At 39.5% G+C, this 16,690-nt stretch overlaps 3 protein-coding genes across 5 annotated transcripts in view; 1 reads left to right on the forward strand and 2 right to left on the reverse strand.

The window, feature by feature from the left end:
• The window catches only part of LOC106082891 (uncharacterized), a 259,372-nt gene that overhangs the window by 96,345 nt on the left and 146,337 nt on the right, over positions 1-16,690 (forward strand). The gene's annotated exons all lie outside the window — the stretch shown is intronic.
• LOC106082866 (uncharacterized) lies at positions 3,886-4,598 on the reverse strand. Its single transcript, XM_013245602.2, has 2 exons — positions 4,520-4,598; positions 3,886-4,454 (listed from the first exon to the last, which is right to left on the reverse strand). Exons 1-2 carry the CDS (start codon positions 4,551-4,553, stop codon positions 3,886-3,888), a joined length of 603 nt encoding a protein of 200 aa, XP_013101056.2. The 5' UTR covers positions 4,554-4,598.
• Positions 9,459-10,414, reverse strand: LOC106082892 (uncharacterized). Its single transcript, XM_013245639.2, has 2 exons — positions 10,229-10,414; positions 9,459-10,164 (listed from the first exon to the last, which is right to left on the reverse strand). Exons 1-2 carry the CDS (start codon positions 10,260-10,262, stop codon positions 9,608-9,610), a joined length of 591 nt encoding a protein of 196 aa, XP_013101093.1. The 5' UTR covers positions 10,263-10,414; the 3' UTR covers positions 9,459-9,607.

Here is a 16,690-nt window from a genome sequence, read left to right on the forward strand (position 1 = left end):
AGGGCAGTCTCCACTGACCTTCCCTTGACATAGTCATGCTGTTTGTATTTGAGCAGTTCGCTGAATGTTCTACTCTTTTTCATGGTGTTCACAATACGTTCCATGGTTTTGAGTAGAAAGCACGTAAGGCTTATGGGTCTGTAGGTCTTTGGTGTCGCAAAACTTGCCTTGCCGGGCTTGGGTATAAACACCACCCTTGCCTCCTGCCAGGCAAGTTTTAGGCACGCTGTGAAAATTTTGGCCAGATGAGGTGCCAGATAGTCTGCCTCTTTCTGTAGTAACGCCGGAAATATTCCATCACGCCCTCAAGGATTCCATCGCCATAAATTCACTTATTATAAACATTCGATCAACGTCACTATTCCAAGATTCCGGTGTTTCTGTGAGTCCCGTCTTATCCGGTGGAAAATGGGTTTTCATCAAAAGCCTCAACATATCCTCCGTTGTCTCTGCTCTCACTCCCATGGCGTCTACTAAAGTCTCAGTATGGACATGGGTTTTTGAGAGAAACTTTTTTATCTTGGCGGCGTCATTAACGTTATCGACCTGTTTGCAGAAAAGCTTCCAGGAGACACGTTCTGTCGCTCTGGTAATCTTATTGTATTCCTTGAGCAATGTGTGATACACATCCCAATAAACTTCCGCCTTTTTACGACGAGCTCTGTTAAAAAGTCTGCTGACCTCTTTCCCAATATTGCGAATCTCCCCGCTCATCCAGGGTTTTTCTTGGACTGATTTCCTTTACGGAAGAGGACAACTATCTTCGAAGAACCCCACCAGTGCAGTCGTGATCCTATTGACATTTTCGTCAATGTCTTCTATGCTTGGGAGATCGGTTTGTATGGCAGCTATATCAGGTTATGAACCGATTTAGACCATACTTGGCATAGTTGTTGGTAGTTGGTACCAAAAACGACAGCTCAAATCTGGAGATTGGTTTATATGGCAGGTATATCAAGACATGGACCGATTTGACCCATTTACAATTCCAACCGACCTACACTTATAAGAAGTATTTATCAAAATTTCAAGCGCCTACCTTTACTCCTTCCAATCTTAGCGTGCTTTCAACAGACAGACGGACGGACATGGCTAGATCAACTTAAAATGTCATGGCGATCAAGAATATGGAGTGCCGAAATTATTATACCCCCATCCTATTGTGGAGGAATAAAAAAAAACATATATTATTGGTGATGAAGTTCAAATGTAATCAAGTGATTGCATTATGTTTGGCTGGAAAATCACAACTAACTGTTGTTGGTGAACTCAAACGCCTCAAAGTGAACAAAATGTTTGTATATCGCACAAAAAAATGTTATAACGATACTGGTAGCGATATATAACGCAAAGGTGGTCAAAAACAAAACTGCAACAACACCTTCGGCGAGTGAAGGCTCAAATTAAACGAACACACATCGCAGTGACAATCAACTTCCATCAAGTGATGGAGATGGCAGAAGTGACCGCCGATGCTCTCTCTTCAATCGTTTTAATCGAGACTGGTGTCTAAGAAAATGAGATTTATTATCGGCAAGACATATATGAAGCTGCTTTGAAGCCAAGGGCGTAGACCATGGACTCGACTCGACACCGTCGCATAATGACCGTGTAAGCCAAAAATGGCTAAACAATCATGTTCTGCACTTCATTTTTTCGAGTAGACCAAGGACTCGACTCGACAACGTCACATAAATTCCATGTAAGCCAAGAATGGCTAAACAAAAAGTCCACCTACTGCTCAATACTTAACCGGATGATGTTAAGTATTGAGCAGTAGGTGGACTTTTAAAGCGCTGTCCACCAGACCACAACACCATATAGCATTATAGATAGGGCAACTGCAGTATATACCCAATGCATGACACGCGGCCTAAACACCTAACTTCTGCCAATGGCTCTCTTGCAGGTGTATAGGGCAAAAGTTGCCTTTCTTGCCCTTTCCAAAATGTTGGATCTGAAGTTCTATTTCCTGTCCAGCAAAACACCACGGTATTTTGCGCTATATCTAAATCTGAACCGATTTCTATGAAATTCACCATTAATGTCGAGAGTCAAGAGGAAATCCTTCCTAAACAACTTTCAAGAGAATCAGTTAACAAGTGAGCATTTTATTGCATTATTACTGCAAATCAGACGAACATATAAAAGGGAGCTATAACCAAATCTGAACGGGTTTTTTCCAATTTCAATAGGCTTCGTCTCTAAGCCGAAAAACATGCCTGAACCAAGACGATCGGATGAAAATTGCGACCTGTAGTTTGTACACAATTTAACATGGACATACGGACAGATAGACGACGGACATAGCTAAATCGAATCAGAAACTCGATTCTGAGTCGATCGGTATTCTTATCAAAGGGTCTATCTCTCTACCAAATGCACTATGTTATAATACCCTGTACCACAGTAGTGGTGTAGGGAATAAAGAGGTAGTTTGACGGACAAGATTTTTATTATACACTTCACCATTGGATGGGGGTAAGACCCGATAAGGTATATATATTTTTGATCGTCATGACATTTTAAGTCCGTCTAACCATGTCTGTCGTTTGTCTGTCGAAAGCACGCTAACTTTTGAAAAAGTAAAGCTAGCCGCTTAATTACTTCTTATGAGTGTAGGTCGGGTGGGATTGCAAATGGATCATATCGGTCTATGTTTTGATATAGCTGCCATATAATACGATCTTGGATCTTGACTTCGATTTGGCTGAAATTTTGCACGATGTGTCTTGTTATGTGCTAAGTATGGTTTAAATCGGTATATAACCCGATACAACTGCCATATAAACCGATCTTGAATCTTGACTTCTTGAGCCTCTGGAGGATGCACTTCTTATTGGATTTAGCTGAAATTCGTTGTGTGATTTTCAACAACTGTGCTAAGTATGTTTCAAATCGGTCCATAACCTGATATAGCTGTCATACAAACCGATCTGGGATTTTGACTTCTTGAGCCTCTGGAGGACGCAATTATTATCCGATTTGGCTGAAATTTTGTACAACGACTTCTCCCATGACCTTCAATATACGTGCTAAATATGGTCTGAAGCAATCTGTAGCCTGATACAGCTCCCACATAATCCGATCACCCTATTTTACTTCTTGAGCCCGTAAAGTTCATAATTCTTATTATAATCCGCTGAAATTTTACACAATGACTCCTACTATGGTTTCCAACATTCAACTCAATTATGGTCCGAATCGGACCATAACTTGACATGCCTTCAAAAGCATAGCAATTCTTTTCTTTTATCCTTTGTTTGCCTAAAGAGAGATATCGGGAAAAGAACTCGACAAATGCGATCCATGGTGGAGGGTATAATAGATTCGGCCGAGCGAACGCCTTTACTTGTTTTTATCTTAACTTGCTGAAAAGGGTTGCCAACTTATCTTCAGGTTATGGGCCGTACAAAACACAATTGTTGATGGTCATAACAAAATACTACATGCTCATTTCTGCCAAATCAGAATAAAATTGCGGCTTGTAAAGCCTCAAGAAGTCAAATCGGTTGATCGATATATATGGAAGCTATAACCAAATATAAACCGATCTGGGTCATTTTCAATCCTCAACGACCTACAACAAAAAAGTATCTATGCAACATTTGAAGTCAAGTGCTTTATTTCCTAATAATTCGCTCTTTGGTAATTGGATTTGACTCCAATGTCTTGACTTCCAATGTCCTCTCCGGAGGACATTTTGCTACGGATAAACCAACTAAGATATTTTCTCAAAAAAAAGCATTTTTGTGCTTGTTAGCACAAGGTTAATTATCCCTCCTTTAGTGTCCCTCAACAAAAAGTCAACAATTTATGTTAATGCTTTGCAATAGTGCATCGTTTTTATTGCAGTCTTTGGCGCCACTTTTTCATAAACAATCCTCAATTTATTGCAGCTTCATCACACAATTGCCTAAAACCATTAGAGCAATGAACGCAAGAGGGTAAAACGCGTTGCATATAGTTTCCGGCGTGGTTGTGATATCCTTCCACCAATTCAACGCTTTCGCCCAAGACATTTATGGCTTGCTCGATATTATTCAAATTGACACATTTTCGGCCATACATTATAATTTCCTGTACAGCGTTAACATAGTCAGTGAAATATTTTGGGAGTTCCTTTAATATGGGATTGGGACAACTGTAGCTGGTATCTTGACATTTGGGTTCAACTTCCAAATACTTGGCCACTGATAGTTTAATAGCTTTATCCACTTTCTCTGATTCGTATTCATGGGTTTCCGGAAGGGACGATTGAGCCTTAAGATCCCTTTCTACACCATCCTCAATTTCAATCATTTTCTCAAGGGCCAAAGGATCACAACTTCTTGTCATACATTTTAGTATTTCCAATTGCTCTACCATCATATCGATAAGGTCTGTGATCACACTCAAGTCATGGCGCTCGTTGACAGCTTGCGTTAAATTTGCGACAGCAAACAAAAGCAAAGCTGGAAAGAATTTTATATGTTTAACAAGAATAAAAAAAAAATAAATTAATAAATATTAGACTCACCGCCAAAAACCCAAGACATTTGGGAACTTAACATTTGAGGTTTGAAGAATTTTTATTTTGCCCAAACTGAAAATAACTGAAATATAAATTTGCCAAAATGGCCATTTTTATATGGACTTGTGCTAAAAGCGTTATATAATTTTTAATTGCCTCTTGTTTGTTGTTAGTTTTTCTTTGTTTTTTGAAAGAAATTTCTTTTCCATATTTGGCAAAAATTCGTGTTTAAAAACCAGCTTCCCGGTAAATATGTATTCAACTGCTTACGATAGTTGTGCGTTTTATTTGATAATTTAAAGAAACTTTGTATTTAAAAACAGCTTATAAGCCTTTATTTAGCCTATAGATCAGGGATTGAATTATTTTTAATCTACGCCTTTAAAGGAGTGTATGGTTTGCCTTGATCATTGTTTTTAGAATGCCAAAGAAGGGAATAATTCGGTTCAGGTGTATCTAAAAATAACATTTCGATACATAGTTTTCCCATTTGCTATTTGGTTGTATATGTTGTATATGTTGTCATTATAAATAATTGAATATACATATATCGTCTGATTTGAAAATATTTTTGCTTAATGCAAATAAAACAAGTAAAAATGCGCTTAGTTCGACCGGGCCGAACTTTGGATACCCACCACCTCGGGTATATATATAAACCAATTTTCGTCATAATTCGGTGAAAAATTCATAATTTATGCCCCCATAAGAGCTATAACGAAACATGGTCCGATTTGAACAATGAGTGGTCCAATAAGTGCAAGTCATTGTTCAATTTTGCAGAACAAAATATTGGTCTTTTTGGTAGCCATATCCAAATATATCTGAGCCATGTACGACGCGGATGTCGAAAAACCTAAGTCACTGTCCCAAATTTAAGTAAAATCGGACAATAAATGTTCCTTGTATGGGCCCAAGACCTAAAATCAAGAGATTGTCCTATATGCCAGCTATATTCAAATCTGAACCGATCGTGGGCAAATTGCAGAAGGATGTAGACTGGCCTAACATAAATCACTGTTCCAAATCTTGGCAAAATCAGACAATAAATGCGCTTTTTATGGGCCCAAAAACTTAAATCGAGAGATCGATCTATATGGCAGCTATATCAAAATCTAGACCGATCTAGGCCAAATTGAAGAAGGATGTCAAAGGGCCTAATACAACTCACTATCCCAAATTTCGGAGAAATCGGACATCGGATGACAAAGGGCCTTACACAACTCACTGTTCCCAAATGCGGCGACATCGGACAATAAATGCGCCTTTTATGGGCCTAAAACCTTAAATCGAGAGATCGGTCTATATGGCAGCTATATCCAAATTAAGACCGATCTAGGCCAAATCGAAGAAGGATGTCAAAGGGGCTAACATATCTCACCGTCCCCAATTTCGGAGAAATCGGACATCGGATGTCAAGGGGCCTTACACAACTCACTGTCCCAAATTTCGGCGACATCGGACAACAAATGCGCCTTTGAAGCGCCCAAATTTAAATCGAAAGATTGGTCTGTATGTCAGCTATATCTAAATCTGGTCCAAATTACAGAAAGATGTCGAGTGGCCTAACACAACTCACTTTCCCAAATTTCGGCGAAATGGAACAATAAATGCGGCTTTTATGGGCTAAAGACCTTTAATCGAGAGATCGGTCTTTATGGCAGATATATACAAATCTGAACCGATCTGGGCCAACACAACTCACTGTCCCAAATTTCGGCTACATCGGATATTAAATGTGCCTTTTATGGTCCCAAAACCTTAAAACGAGAGATCGGTCTATATGGCAGCCAGGAACGTAGCCACCCCACATTTTTGCAAAATCGAAAATTGCCAAACTTCTTGTTATTGTGAAACTGATAAAGAAACTTCAATTTTTTTTTTTTTGGAAATTGTGGTAACTATTGGGTGAAGGAACTGACACATCGGCGGTGATATTTGGTCATAAAGTCAGAGCTGAAAGTTACACTGATTGTCAACACAGTGCAAATATCTTTCGGAAGTTGTATCAATGGCTTTGAACGCTAGACAACGGCAACTGTTTTGCTGCTGCTCCGTGTGCCCAGGTTCACATTAACAACGAAAAATACCCAAGATAAGAGCTGCCTTAGAAAAATTCTAGCTCGAGTTAGGAAAGATGTGTCGTAATGAAATTTGGATTGGCGTAAAGTAGACGACTGAAATGAGTTACAACAATTTTTCCCGTCATGTTTTGGGGAAAAATTGACTTGTCGAAAATCGGCAATATTTTATATCCCAAAAATCAAACGAAAAAATTTCTAAAAATTCTTTGGAGTAAGATTTCCTGGAATACGTTTTAATGGCTTGTATAAAATAAATAAATAAATAAATTTATGGCAATAATCCTACTTCTTTTGACAGCAGGTTATATTTTATGCCAAAATCATTAAATCCAGCTTTCTTCGCTAAATGGTCATAAAATAATAAGAAAATACTTTTTTTTTTGTTGTAGGGGCTTGGGAAATAAAAAATATTTTTATACCCACCACCGTAGGATATTCATTTAGTCATTCCGTTTGCAATACATCGAAATATCAATTTCCGACCCTTAAAAGTATATATATTTCGGATCGTCGTAAAATTCTAAGACGATTTAACGATGTCCCTGTGTCTCTCCGTCTATCCGTCTGTCTGTTGTGATCACTCTACAGGCTTCAAAAATTGAGATATTGAGCTGAAATTTGACAAAGTTCTTGAACGGGCCAAATCGGACCATGTTTGGATATAGCTGCTTTATAGACCGATTTTCTGATAAAGGGTCTAATTCCCATAAAAACTTTTTCATCCGATTTTGCTTAAATTTGAAGCTGTGAGTAGTCTTAGGCCTCCCGACATCTGACCCAAATATGGTTCAGATCGGACTGTATTTAGATATAGCTGTCATATAGACCGATCTCCCGATAAAAGGTCTGATGACCATAAAAACTTTATTTATTACCGGATTTCGCTGAAATTTGCATACTCATATGTTAAGGGGTCCACTGTAACATCGAAAATGGTTAGTAAATGCATTTTTCTGTCCTCCAACCCATGAATCGCAAATTTATGAACTCAAAATTTCTTATGGCGTGATCGGTATCAAGGGTGCTATTTCAAGATATAGGCCATCTTTGAACTTTAGGCTGTGATTTTAACCAACAAACGGACGGACATGTCCAGATCGTCTATGAAATAACGATCTAGTATGTATACTTTGAAGGGTTGAAAAATATCATTTGATGGGCTGCAAATGGAATGGAAAAATGGTCAACTTCATGGTGGTGGGTATAAAAACATAAACCGCATTTTAACTTGTAGAACATTGGCAGGTTTTGGTCGGGTTTGGTAGGACTTTTCTTAAATTTTGGTAGGAAATAATTTTCTTGAGTGGCAACACTGGTGGTAGCCCCATAAAATGCCAAGTTAAAACTTCTCTATCAAGTGGTGGCGGTATGCGGCACGCTATTCGGATTCGGCATAAGGAAAGGGCCCTTCAACATTAATCAGACTGAACTCATTGATATGAGGGAAGTATTCTCTGTTCGTTATGGGAATGTTCATGAGAAATTTAGTTAGATTTGAATCGGAATCAATTTATATGGGGACTATATCTGCTAATATACCGATTCGGATCATACTTGGCATGGATCTTGAAAGTCATAACACAAGTCTTTGTTCGAAATTTCAGCCAAACCGGATGGAAACACAGGCTTCTAAGGGCTCAAAAAGTTAAATCCGAGGTCGATTTAGATGGAGGTTATATCTGTTTTTAGACTTCTTGAGATCATACTTGGCATAGATGAAGGAAGTCATAACACAAGTCTTTTTTCCAAATTTCAGACAAATTGGACACGGGCTTCTAAGGGCTGAAGAAGTTAAATCCTCTAATCGGTTTATAAAGGGGCTACATCTGTTTATAGGCCGATTCGGATAATACTTGGCATATAAGTTGAAAGTTAGAACTTAAGTCTTTTTTTCAAACTTCAGTCAAATCGGATGAAAACACAAGCTTCTAAGGGTTCAAGAAGTCAATCTGAGGGATCGATTTATATGGGGGCCATATCTGTTTCCAGAACGATTCAGATCATACTTGGCATGGATATTGAAAGCCAAAAAACACAAGTCTATATTCTACGTTTCAGCCAAATCAGATGAAAAGCCAGGCTTTTATAGGCTCAACAATTCAAAACCGGGGATCGGTTTATGTGGGAGCTATATCTGTTTATAGACCGATTCGAATCATACTTGACATGGATGTTGGAAGTCATAACTCAAGTCTTTGCTCCAAATTAAAGCCAAATCGGATGAAAATTGAGGCTTCTAGGGCTTCAAGAAGTCAAATCGGGCGAATCGGTTTAAATTCAATTCTGAACCGATATGGCCCATTTGCAATAGGAAATAGGTATCCCAATGAAATTCGGATGGATGTAAAGTGGACGAATGAATGTTTCTCCATCACAAAAGGTCATGAGTTGGGGGAAAATTAGCTTGCCGAAAGTCGGTAATTTTTTATAGCCAAAAAAATCACTCAAATAGGTATCCCAATGAAATTTGGATGGATGTAAAGTGGACGAATGAATGTTTCTCCGTCACAAAAGGTCATGAGTTGGTGGAAAATTAGCTTGCCGAAAGTCGGTAATTTTTTATAGCCAAAAAAATCACTCAAAAAATTTTCTCAAAATTATTAGGGGTAAGATTTCTAGAAGATTTCTTGCTGCATTTGGTAGTTTGTTTATGTATAAAAATAAATTTATGGCGATAAGCCTGCTACTTTTGTCGGGAAGTGTGATTTTATGTAAAAGTAATTAAAATCCAATTTCCTTCACGAAATTGTCAAAAAATTTTGGAAAAGTGTTTCTTTTTTCATTGAAAAAATAATAGCTCAGGCAATAAAAGCAAATTTGTTTTTTTAAATTAATTTTTTTTTTTAATTAAAAAAAAGTGCTGTCCTATACAAGTTTTTAGCTCAGTGCATAGGGACCCCCCATGCACTGTGTAATTCATCCAAAAACTGTTCTTTTTTATTTTTCTCAAAATTTTCCAAAAACTTTTCGCTAAAAAGTAAAATTCTGCGATTTCATTCTGTGCAAAAGTCTAAACTTTCAAACAGAATTTTCTAAATTCGTTGGTGGCATATGTAATGGCGGGCAATGCTCTCTCAAGATAGTTTCGCTTATGATCCTTATATTGTTCCAAATAGCTTACAGATTTAGCTATAATATCAATAGCTTCTGGTACGCGATCCAGGGTTATACACTTGCTAGCTTCAATCATGTTCTTCGTTGCATTGGTGTAGTCAAAAACATATTTTGGAGCCGGGGCAAATACTTTGTGAGGGCAAACGTGCGATGTATCTTTGCATTCGGGTACAAGAGCCAATAGCTTGGGTAAGAAAACTTCAAAACTTTTATCAATTTTGTAGGTCTCAAATTCGGGTGTTTCTATAAATCCAACTTTGCTACTTATAAAATCTTCTGATTCGTCAGCGATTTCATTTAACTTGTTGAAAGCCAGGGGATCACAACTATTAGCCACACATAAGATAACCTTGCGTTCCTCAGTGAGTTGGTCGATAAGTTCCTTGACCATACCGATATCATAGTCAGTGTCAAGAGCCTGTGCCGAGTTTCCAGCAAGCACCAGGACTACAACTAATAATTGGATAAAGAAAAAATATGGGTTATAGTCTGTTAGCTATGAGTCTTGGAGACTTACCCAAAAACTTGAAAGTTAGATAGAATTTTGACATTTTAATTGGAATGAAGTTCTTTGCAATTTCTAAAAGCCTAATGCCACATTTAGTTATTTGCCGACGTGTTTTATATACAAATGTATTTTTGGATTTTCCTTAGAGCCTTGTTTACAAAAAAGAGTTACTTTTATATCGCTATGGTTTTTATGTTTGCTCAGCTTGTTCTGTTTTCTGTAAATATTTTTGTGGGGAATAATGGAGGCACTAAGTGTGACAGCGATGCCACCCATTTAAAAACATTCAGTTAACCCATGGAAATCCTTTCTGGTAACATTGTGGAACAATTTTAGCATCAAGGAAAACTTCAAGTCAAAGTACCATCACTCAGGTCGGTATGAAACAGGTAAAAACATGAATGTTCGGCTTTGCCGAATCTTATATACCGACCACCATTGAACGCATTTGTAGAGTTTTGTGCACTTTTTCACTTTATAAAAAGAAATTAAACAAGTAAAAAGGCGTTAAGTTCGGCCGGGCTGAACTTTGGATACCCACCACCTCGGGTATATACATAAACCACCTTTCGTCAAATCCGGGGAAAAATTCATACCTTATGACCCCTAGCAGCTATATAGAAATATGTTCCGATTTGGACCAAATACTAATAAGTACAAGTCATTGTTCAACTGCCTAAAACAAAATTTTGCTCTTTTTAGTAGCTATATCTAAAAATAAACCGCTCTGAACCATTAACGACACGGCCTGGACCGATTTCGACCAAGTTGCAGATACATGTCGAAGAGCCTAACACAACTCACTGTCCCAAATTTCGGCGAAATCGGACAATAAATGCGCCTTTTATGGCCACAAAACCTTAAATCAAGAGATCGGTCTATATTGCAGCTATATCCAAATCTGGACCGATATGAGCCAAATTGAAAAATAATTCGAAAGTTTTATCACAACTCACTGTCCTAAATTTCGGCGACATCGGACAATAAATGCGCCTTTTATGGGCTCAAAACCTTAAATCGGACGATCGGTCTATATGGCAGCTATATCCAAATCTGGACCGATATGAGCCAAATTGAAAAATAATTCGAAAGTTTTATCACAACTCACTGTCCTAAATTTCGGCGACATCGGACAATAAATGCGCCTTTTATGGGCTCAAAACCTTAAATCGGACGATCGGTCTATATGGCAGCTATATCCAAATCTGAACCGATCTGAGCCAAATTGACAAAGGATGTCGAAGGACCTAAGACAACTCACTGTCCCAAATTTCAGCAAAATCGGATAATAAATGTGGCTTTTATGGGTCTAAGACCCTAAATCGGAGGATCGGTCTATATGGCAGCTATATCCAAAACTGGACCGATCTGGGCCAAATTGGCGAATGATGTCGAAGGGCCTAAGACAACTCACTGTCCGAAATTTCAGCAAAATCGGATAATAAATGTGGCTTTTATGGGCCTAAGACCCTAAATCGGCGGATCGGTATATATGGGGGCTATATCTAGATATAGTCCGATTTGGCCCATCTTCGAACTTAACCTGCTTATGGACAAAAAAAGAATATGTGCAAAGTTTCAGCTCAATATCTCAATTTTTGAAGACTGTAGCGTGATTTCAACAGACAGACGGACAGACGGATGGACATGTCTAGATCGTCTTAGATTTTTTACGCTGATCAAGAATATATATACTTTGTAGGGTCGGAAATTCATATTTCGATGTGTTGCAAACGGAATGACTAAATGAATATACCCCCTATCCTACGGTGGTGGGTATAAAAAGGATGAGAGTAGTCAATAATAACAATTTCTTCTTGTTGGTGCTCAAGAAGTCAAATCAGATCATACTCTCGTATGAGTACACATCAGAAGTCATTGTGGACGGACAGATGGCGTCGCAGATCAATACTTTGAGATGTTACAAACGGAATGACTAAAGTAACATACCCCATCCTAAGGTATATGGTATAAAAAGCCCGCTTTTGAGGACCTTAAAAGAATGCGAAGGGTCCCTATATTTTTTTTACCATGACTTGATCTTTTTATGTTATGAATTTGACCTCACCAGGACTAGGGGAACTTATATATATAGAGATTTTACCCGTCTCGACCATGACTTTTTGCTTTCGAGTGCTGTGCTCATCGACTGGGATCTGATATTTCGTATGGAAACTATCGATGAACAAACTGACTTTCTACAGAGGAATATCCGTGACCCACAAAAACTTACGGTTCCACTCAAGACTAGAGAAGTGTGCTCCATATCGAAACCGTGGTTCTTCCGGGATATTCGTTCGGCTATTCACGAAAGAAATATGTCGCATCGCAGGTGGAGACGTTTCAGGACGCCTGAGTTCTCTCTCGCTCAGCAAGAGGCCACGTTTATAAGTTGATTAAGATAGCGAAGAAAGACTACTATTACAGACGCTTAACTTCTGCAATAGGCTCCAAGAGAACGTGGAAGGTTATTCGAGACATAGGAATTGGGAAAGATACTAATAGATGTTCAATAAACTTGGACATCAATGGGCTTAACGATGCCTTTGTTAATGTCCCACAGATCCCAGTTGATCCCAATTTCTATGGCTTGAATATCTCTCCCTCTCCCGATGACGACTCTGGTTTTGGCTTCAGCTGTATAGGTCCCGCCGATGCCCTTGAGTGTGTCGTTGATTCTAGATCCTGGCATTGATCCTAGATTTGTAAGACTCTTGCTCCCCCTTATTATTCCTCACGTAACCTATGTTTTCAATAGGATTTTTTGACCACGAGTTACTTTCCACTAGCGTGGAAACATGCCAAAGTCATCCCACTGCCTAAAAATTCCAAGGAATATATTAGACCAATTGAGATTCTTTGTTACTTGTCAAAGGTCTTTGAGAAATTGTTGTATTTGCAAATGTCGTCTTTTGTCAAGGAGAACTCTTTGTTATATGTGAGACAGTCCGGGATTCGACGTAACCACAGCTGCGTAACTGCCTTGGCAGAGGTCACTGAGGATCAGGGTCAATTTGGAGAATGACAGGATAAATTTTCTTGTTCTTCATGACCATTCTAAGGCATTTGACACTGTGGATCATTCCTTGTTATGTGATAAGATGAGACATCTTTACAATTTTTCTTCTACGTCCATTCGTCTTATTATGTCGTACCTGTCACACCGCCCTCAGTCCGTCAGTTATAAGACTTCTGTATCGGCACCTCTGCTTGTTTTAAAAGGTGTTCCTCAGGGATCAATTCTGGGTCCTCTTCTCTTTTCATTGTACAGTAACGACTTGGCGAGTCAATTGTCTTATTGTGAGTTACATATGTAAGCTGACGATGTACAAATATATATCGGCAGTCCGAGGGATGAGATTGCTGAAAACATACGTCTGCTTAATCATGATCTGTCAAGAGTCAGCACGTGGGCGAAAGCCAATGGCCTGTGTCTCAACCCTGTAAAGTCCAAGTGTGTGGTTATCAGAAACAGGCTGTCTCGTTTTTCATGTGATGTCGGTATATTCATTAACGACTCTAGATTGGAAATCGTTCCTCATGCAAAGAACTTGGGCGTGGTTATTAGCAGCACTCTGACTTGGAGTAATCATATTGACTCCGTCGTTGGTCAGGGATATTCAAAATTGCGTGCTCTCTGATTTCACAGATTTCAGATTCCCTGCAATGTGCAATTTGTCTAGCCACAATGTCCAGGCGCATTAGGAGTAGCATTAAATTCAGTTCATGGGATGGTGTCGTCCTCAGTGCGGCTGTGATGCACAAACAAACCTTCCTTTGCATCTGGCTGAGTATTGAAGAGTAGGTGGACTTTTGAAGTACCGTCCACCAGACTACCACACCATATAGCATTATAGGTCTGACCACTGCAATGTATACCCAATGCGTGACACGCGAAAGAGAATCAAGAGAAACTCGAAAGAGAATCAACGAATGTTGGCTTGGTAGTAAATGAAGATAAGACAGAGTTGGCATCATCCACACTCCCACAAAGCCCTGTAAACCCGATCCGATAAAGAAAATGCAGAAAGTTGTGAACTACAACTTTGAGAAAGTCTGCAACTTTATCTAACTCGGCACCGCAGTAACCGAAACAAACGACACCAGTTTTGAAATAAAACGAAGGATGATATGCTATTTTGGACTGAGCAAGCAGATGAGCAAAGCCATCTCTCCACAGACAAATTTACACAATACAAGATACTGATATTAACCATGCCGTTGTATGGCTTCGAAGCATGGCATGGATGAGGCAGTACTTGGAGTGCTTGAAAGAAAAAAAATAGGCGTCATATGAACCACGAGTGGGACGACGATAGCATAGTTAAACGCTTAAAAATGCAACGTTTGCGTGGGCTAGGTCATGTTATCAGAATGAATGAGGAAGCTCTAGCAAAGAAGTCCTTTGAAGGCGACCAGCAAAGAAAAATGCAAAAGGGGAAAACCAAAACTTGTTGACCACGTACGAACCAATTGGACGGTCTGTGGTAAGTTATGCAGTATCTCTTCAACTCTGTGACATGCAGTGGAATAATAGTCAGATCCGTCAGATTGCAGCCCTTCGAACTGCGACGGGCCGTTTCCTCATTTTTCGTGTGGACCACCTCCATCAGTAGATAAAGATCCTACCCGAGCGAAGACATAACTACATGCTGCCTAAGCAATAACTTTTGGACTGTTATGGCAGCGACTATCAAAATTATCATCTTGTAGATAGGTTTCCTCCGACCAAAAGCCTTAAACCTACATGATCTAAAGCTTGAGGCTCAGCGCTACAAGAGAGAACCTCTAGATCATGCGGCATATCTAGACAACATTCACGCAGGCACGGTACCAGATGCGGTAAATAGCTACCGCCTCCCATTGCATCTGAAGAAATGACCTCCCCCGGCAAACCAGAGTAGTTCTGGCTCAATTACGATAGTTTCGCCTCAACTCATACAGAGCAATGATTGATGCCGACGCGCAGGATGTATGTCCCGATTGTGACCAGGGACCGAACGACACACGTCACCTGTTTAACTGCCCAGCCAGACCAACTCGTCTCGGGCCCAGATCCCTCTTGACACACCCAATCTTAGTCGCGGAGTTCCTGGATCTGGATACTCAACAGAATCGAGCAAACGAAAGATAGAACACAACAAACTGTTACATCAACAACGACCAAAAGTCTTATGGAGTGACCAAGTAGAGAGCGACATCTCGAAACTTACTGTCAGAAATTTGAGAAGAAGCGCCGAAGATCTAGACGCTAGAAGAATAAATTTTCTGTAATGGTCAATTAAAGTAAGGTAAAGCATGATACACAGTTCAAACCCCCAACTTTTCCCAAGATTTACGCCTAGACCACTTTCGTTAGCCCACTCCGCTGTCGTACATAGGGCTTCCGGAAATATATCTCTGAGAGTGTCGGGAAACGTTCCCCCAACCGCAATATCCACGTCATCAGCATACCACTTTAACACCTTTTTCTTTCAGAGGCAATTATATACTGTTAATAGCTTTATTCCAAAGTAGAGGAGACAAAATCCCCTGTTTCATAAATGAATGTTCATGGGAAAATGTGTATATATGTATGTAGTTGATCCTCTGGTGCCCATTTTTTGAATCTACAGATTCCAAGCCTGCCGTAATGCATGTTTTTGTAAGTAATTTATTTAAAAAAAAATTCTTACGGTAGTGTTGATGCCTGGAAATTCCAGCTCTCTCATGATTGTCGTCTGATTTACATTATTGAAGCACATTTAATGTCCAGAAATGCTACCATAGTATATTCCTTGACTGTGAGAGAACCCTCAATATAGGCGACTAGGTCATGGAGGGCTGTTTTAGTGGGCTTGCCCTTACTATAGGCATGCTGTTGCCAAGATAGGCGATCTCCAGTGATATTTGCTCTAAGATACATATGTTTTTATCGATCACTCTAGAGTATTCAGTATCAAGGATGACAGGCTTATGGGACGAAAATCGTTTGCCTTCCTGTGGTAAGGTTTTCCTCCTTTGTAATGAAAATTACAGAGAGCCTGTCTATCGGACATAGCATGTAATTCAACTGGTGACATATCCTTATGGCCTGGCGATTTTAAAGAGTCAAAACTTTTAATCGCCTCAGGATTTTCGACTCAGACACAATTTACCCTACAAACTCCGACGAATACATATTAGTTCAAACCTCTTCAGGCGCCACGTTGTTTGCTGGAGTGTTTAGTGTTTCCTTACTAGACATTGTCCAAACATTCTCTGACTCCTGAATATATCCCACCGTTGTAGGTCTCGAGGATAGGATCTTTCTTAGCCTAGAGGCCTCAGATGTGTCCTCGTGTCCTCCACGAAGCTGGAGAATTCCCCCCCAGGATTTTTCTGAGCCTTTCTCAACTTGCCCTTGTATTTTCGTAGCTCAGCCTTGTGGACGTCTCTATCGTGTGATGGCCTTCGCACTTTTGAAGAGTTTTCTGCAGCTCTTCCGAGGAC

The sequence above is a fragment of the Stomoxys calcitrans genome, chromosome 4 (genome assembly GCF_963082655.1).
Source record: "Stomoxys calcitrans chromosome 4, idStoCalc2.1, whole genome shotgun sequence".
NCBI lineage: Eukaryota > Metazoa > Arthropoda > Insecta > Diptera > Muscidae > Stomoxys > Stomoxys calcitrans.

Coding starts and splice junctions, on each gene's coding strand:
- LOC106082866 (XM_013245602.2), bottom strand. CDS start 4,553: ATGTTAAGTTCCCAAATGTCTTGGGTTTTTGGCG. Junction 4,455..4,519: donor AATGTCTTGGGTTTTTGGCG/GTGAGTCTAATA, acceptor AATTCTTTCCAG/CTTTGCTTTTGTTTGCTGTC.
- LOC106082892 (XM_013245639.2), bottom strand. CDS start 10,262: ATGTCAAAATTCTATCTAACTTTCAAGTTTTTGG. Junction 10,165..10,228: donor TCTAACTTTCAAGTTTTTGG/GTAAGTCTCCAA, acceptor TCCAATTATTAG/TTGTAGTCCTGGTGCTTGCT.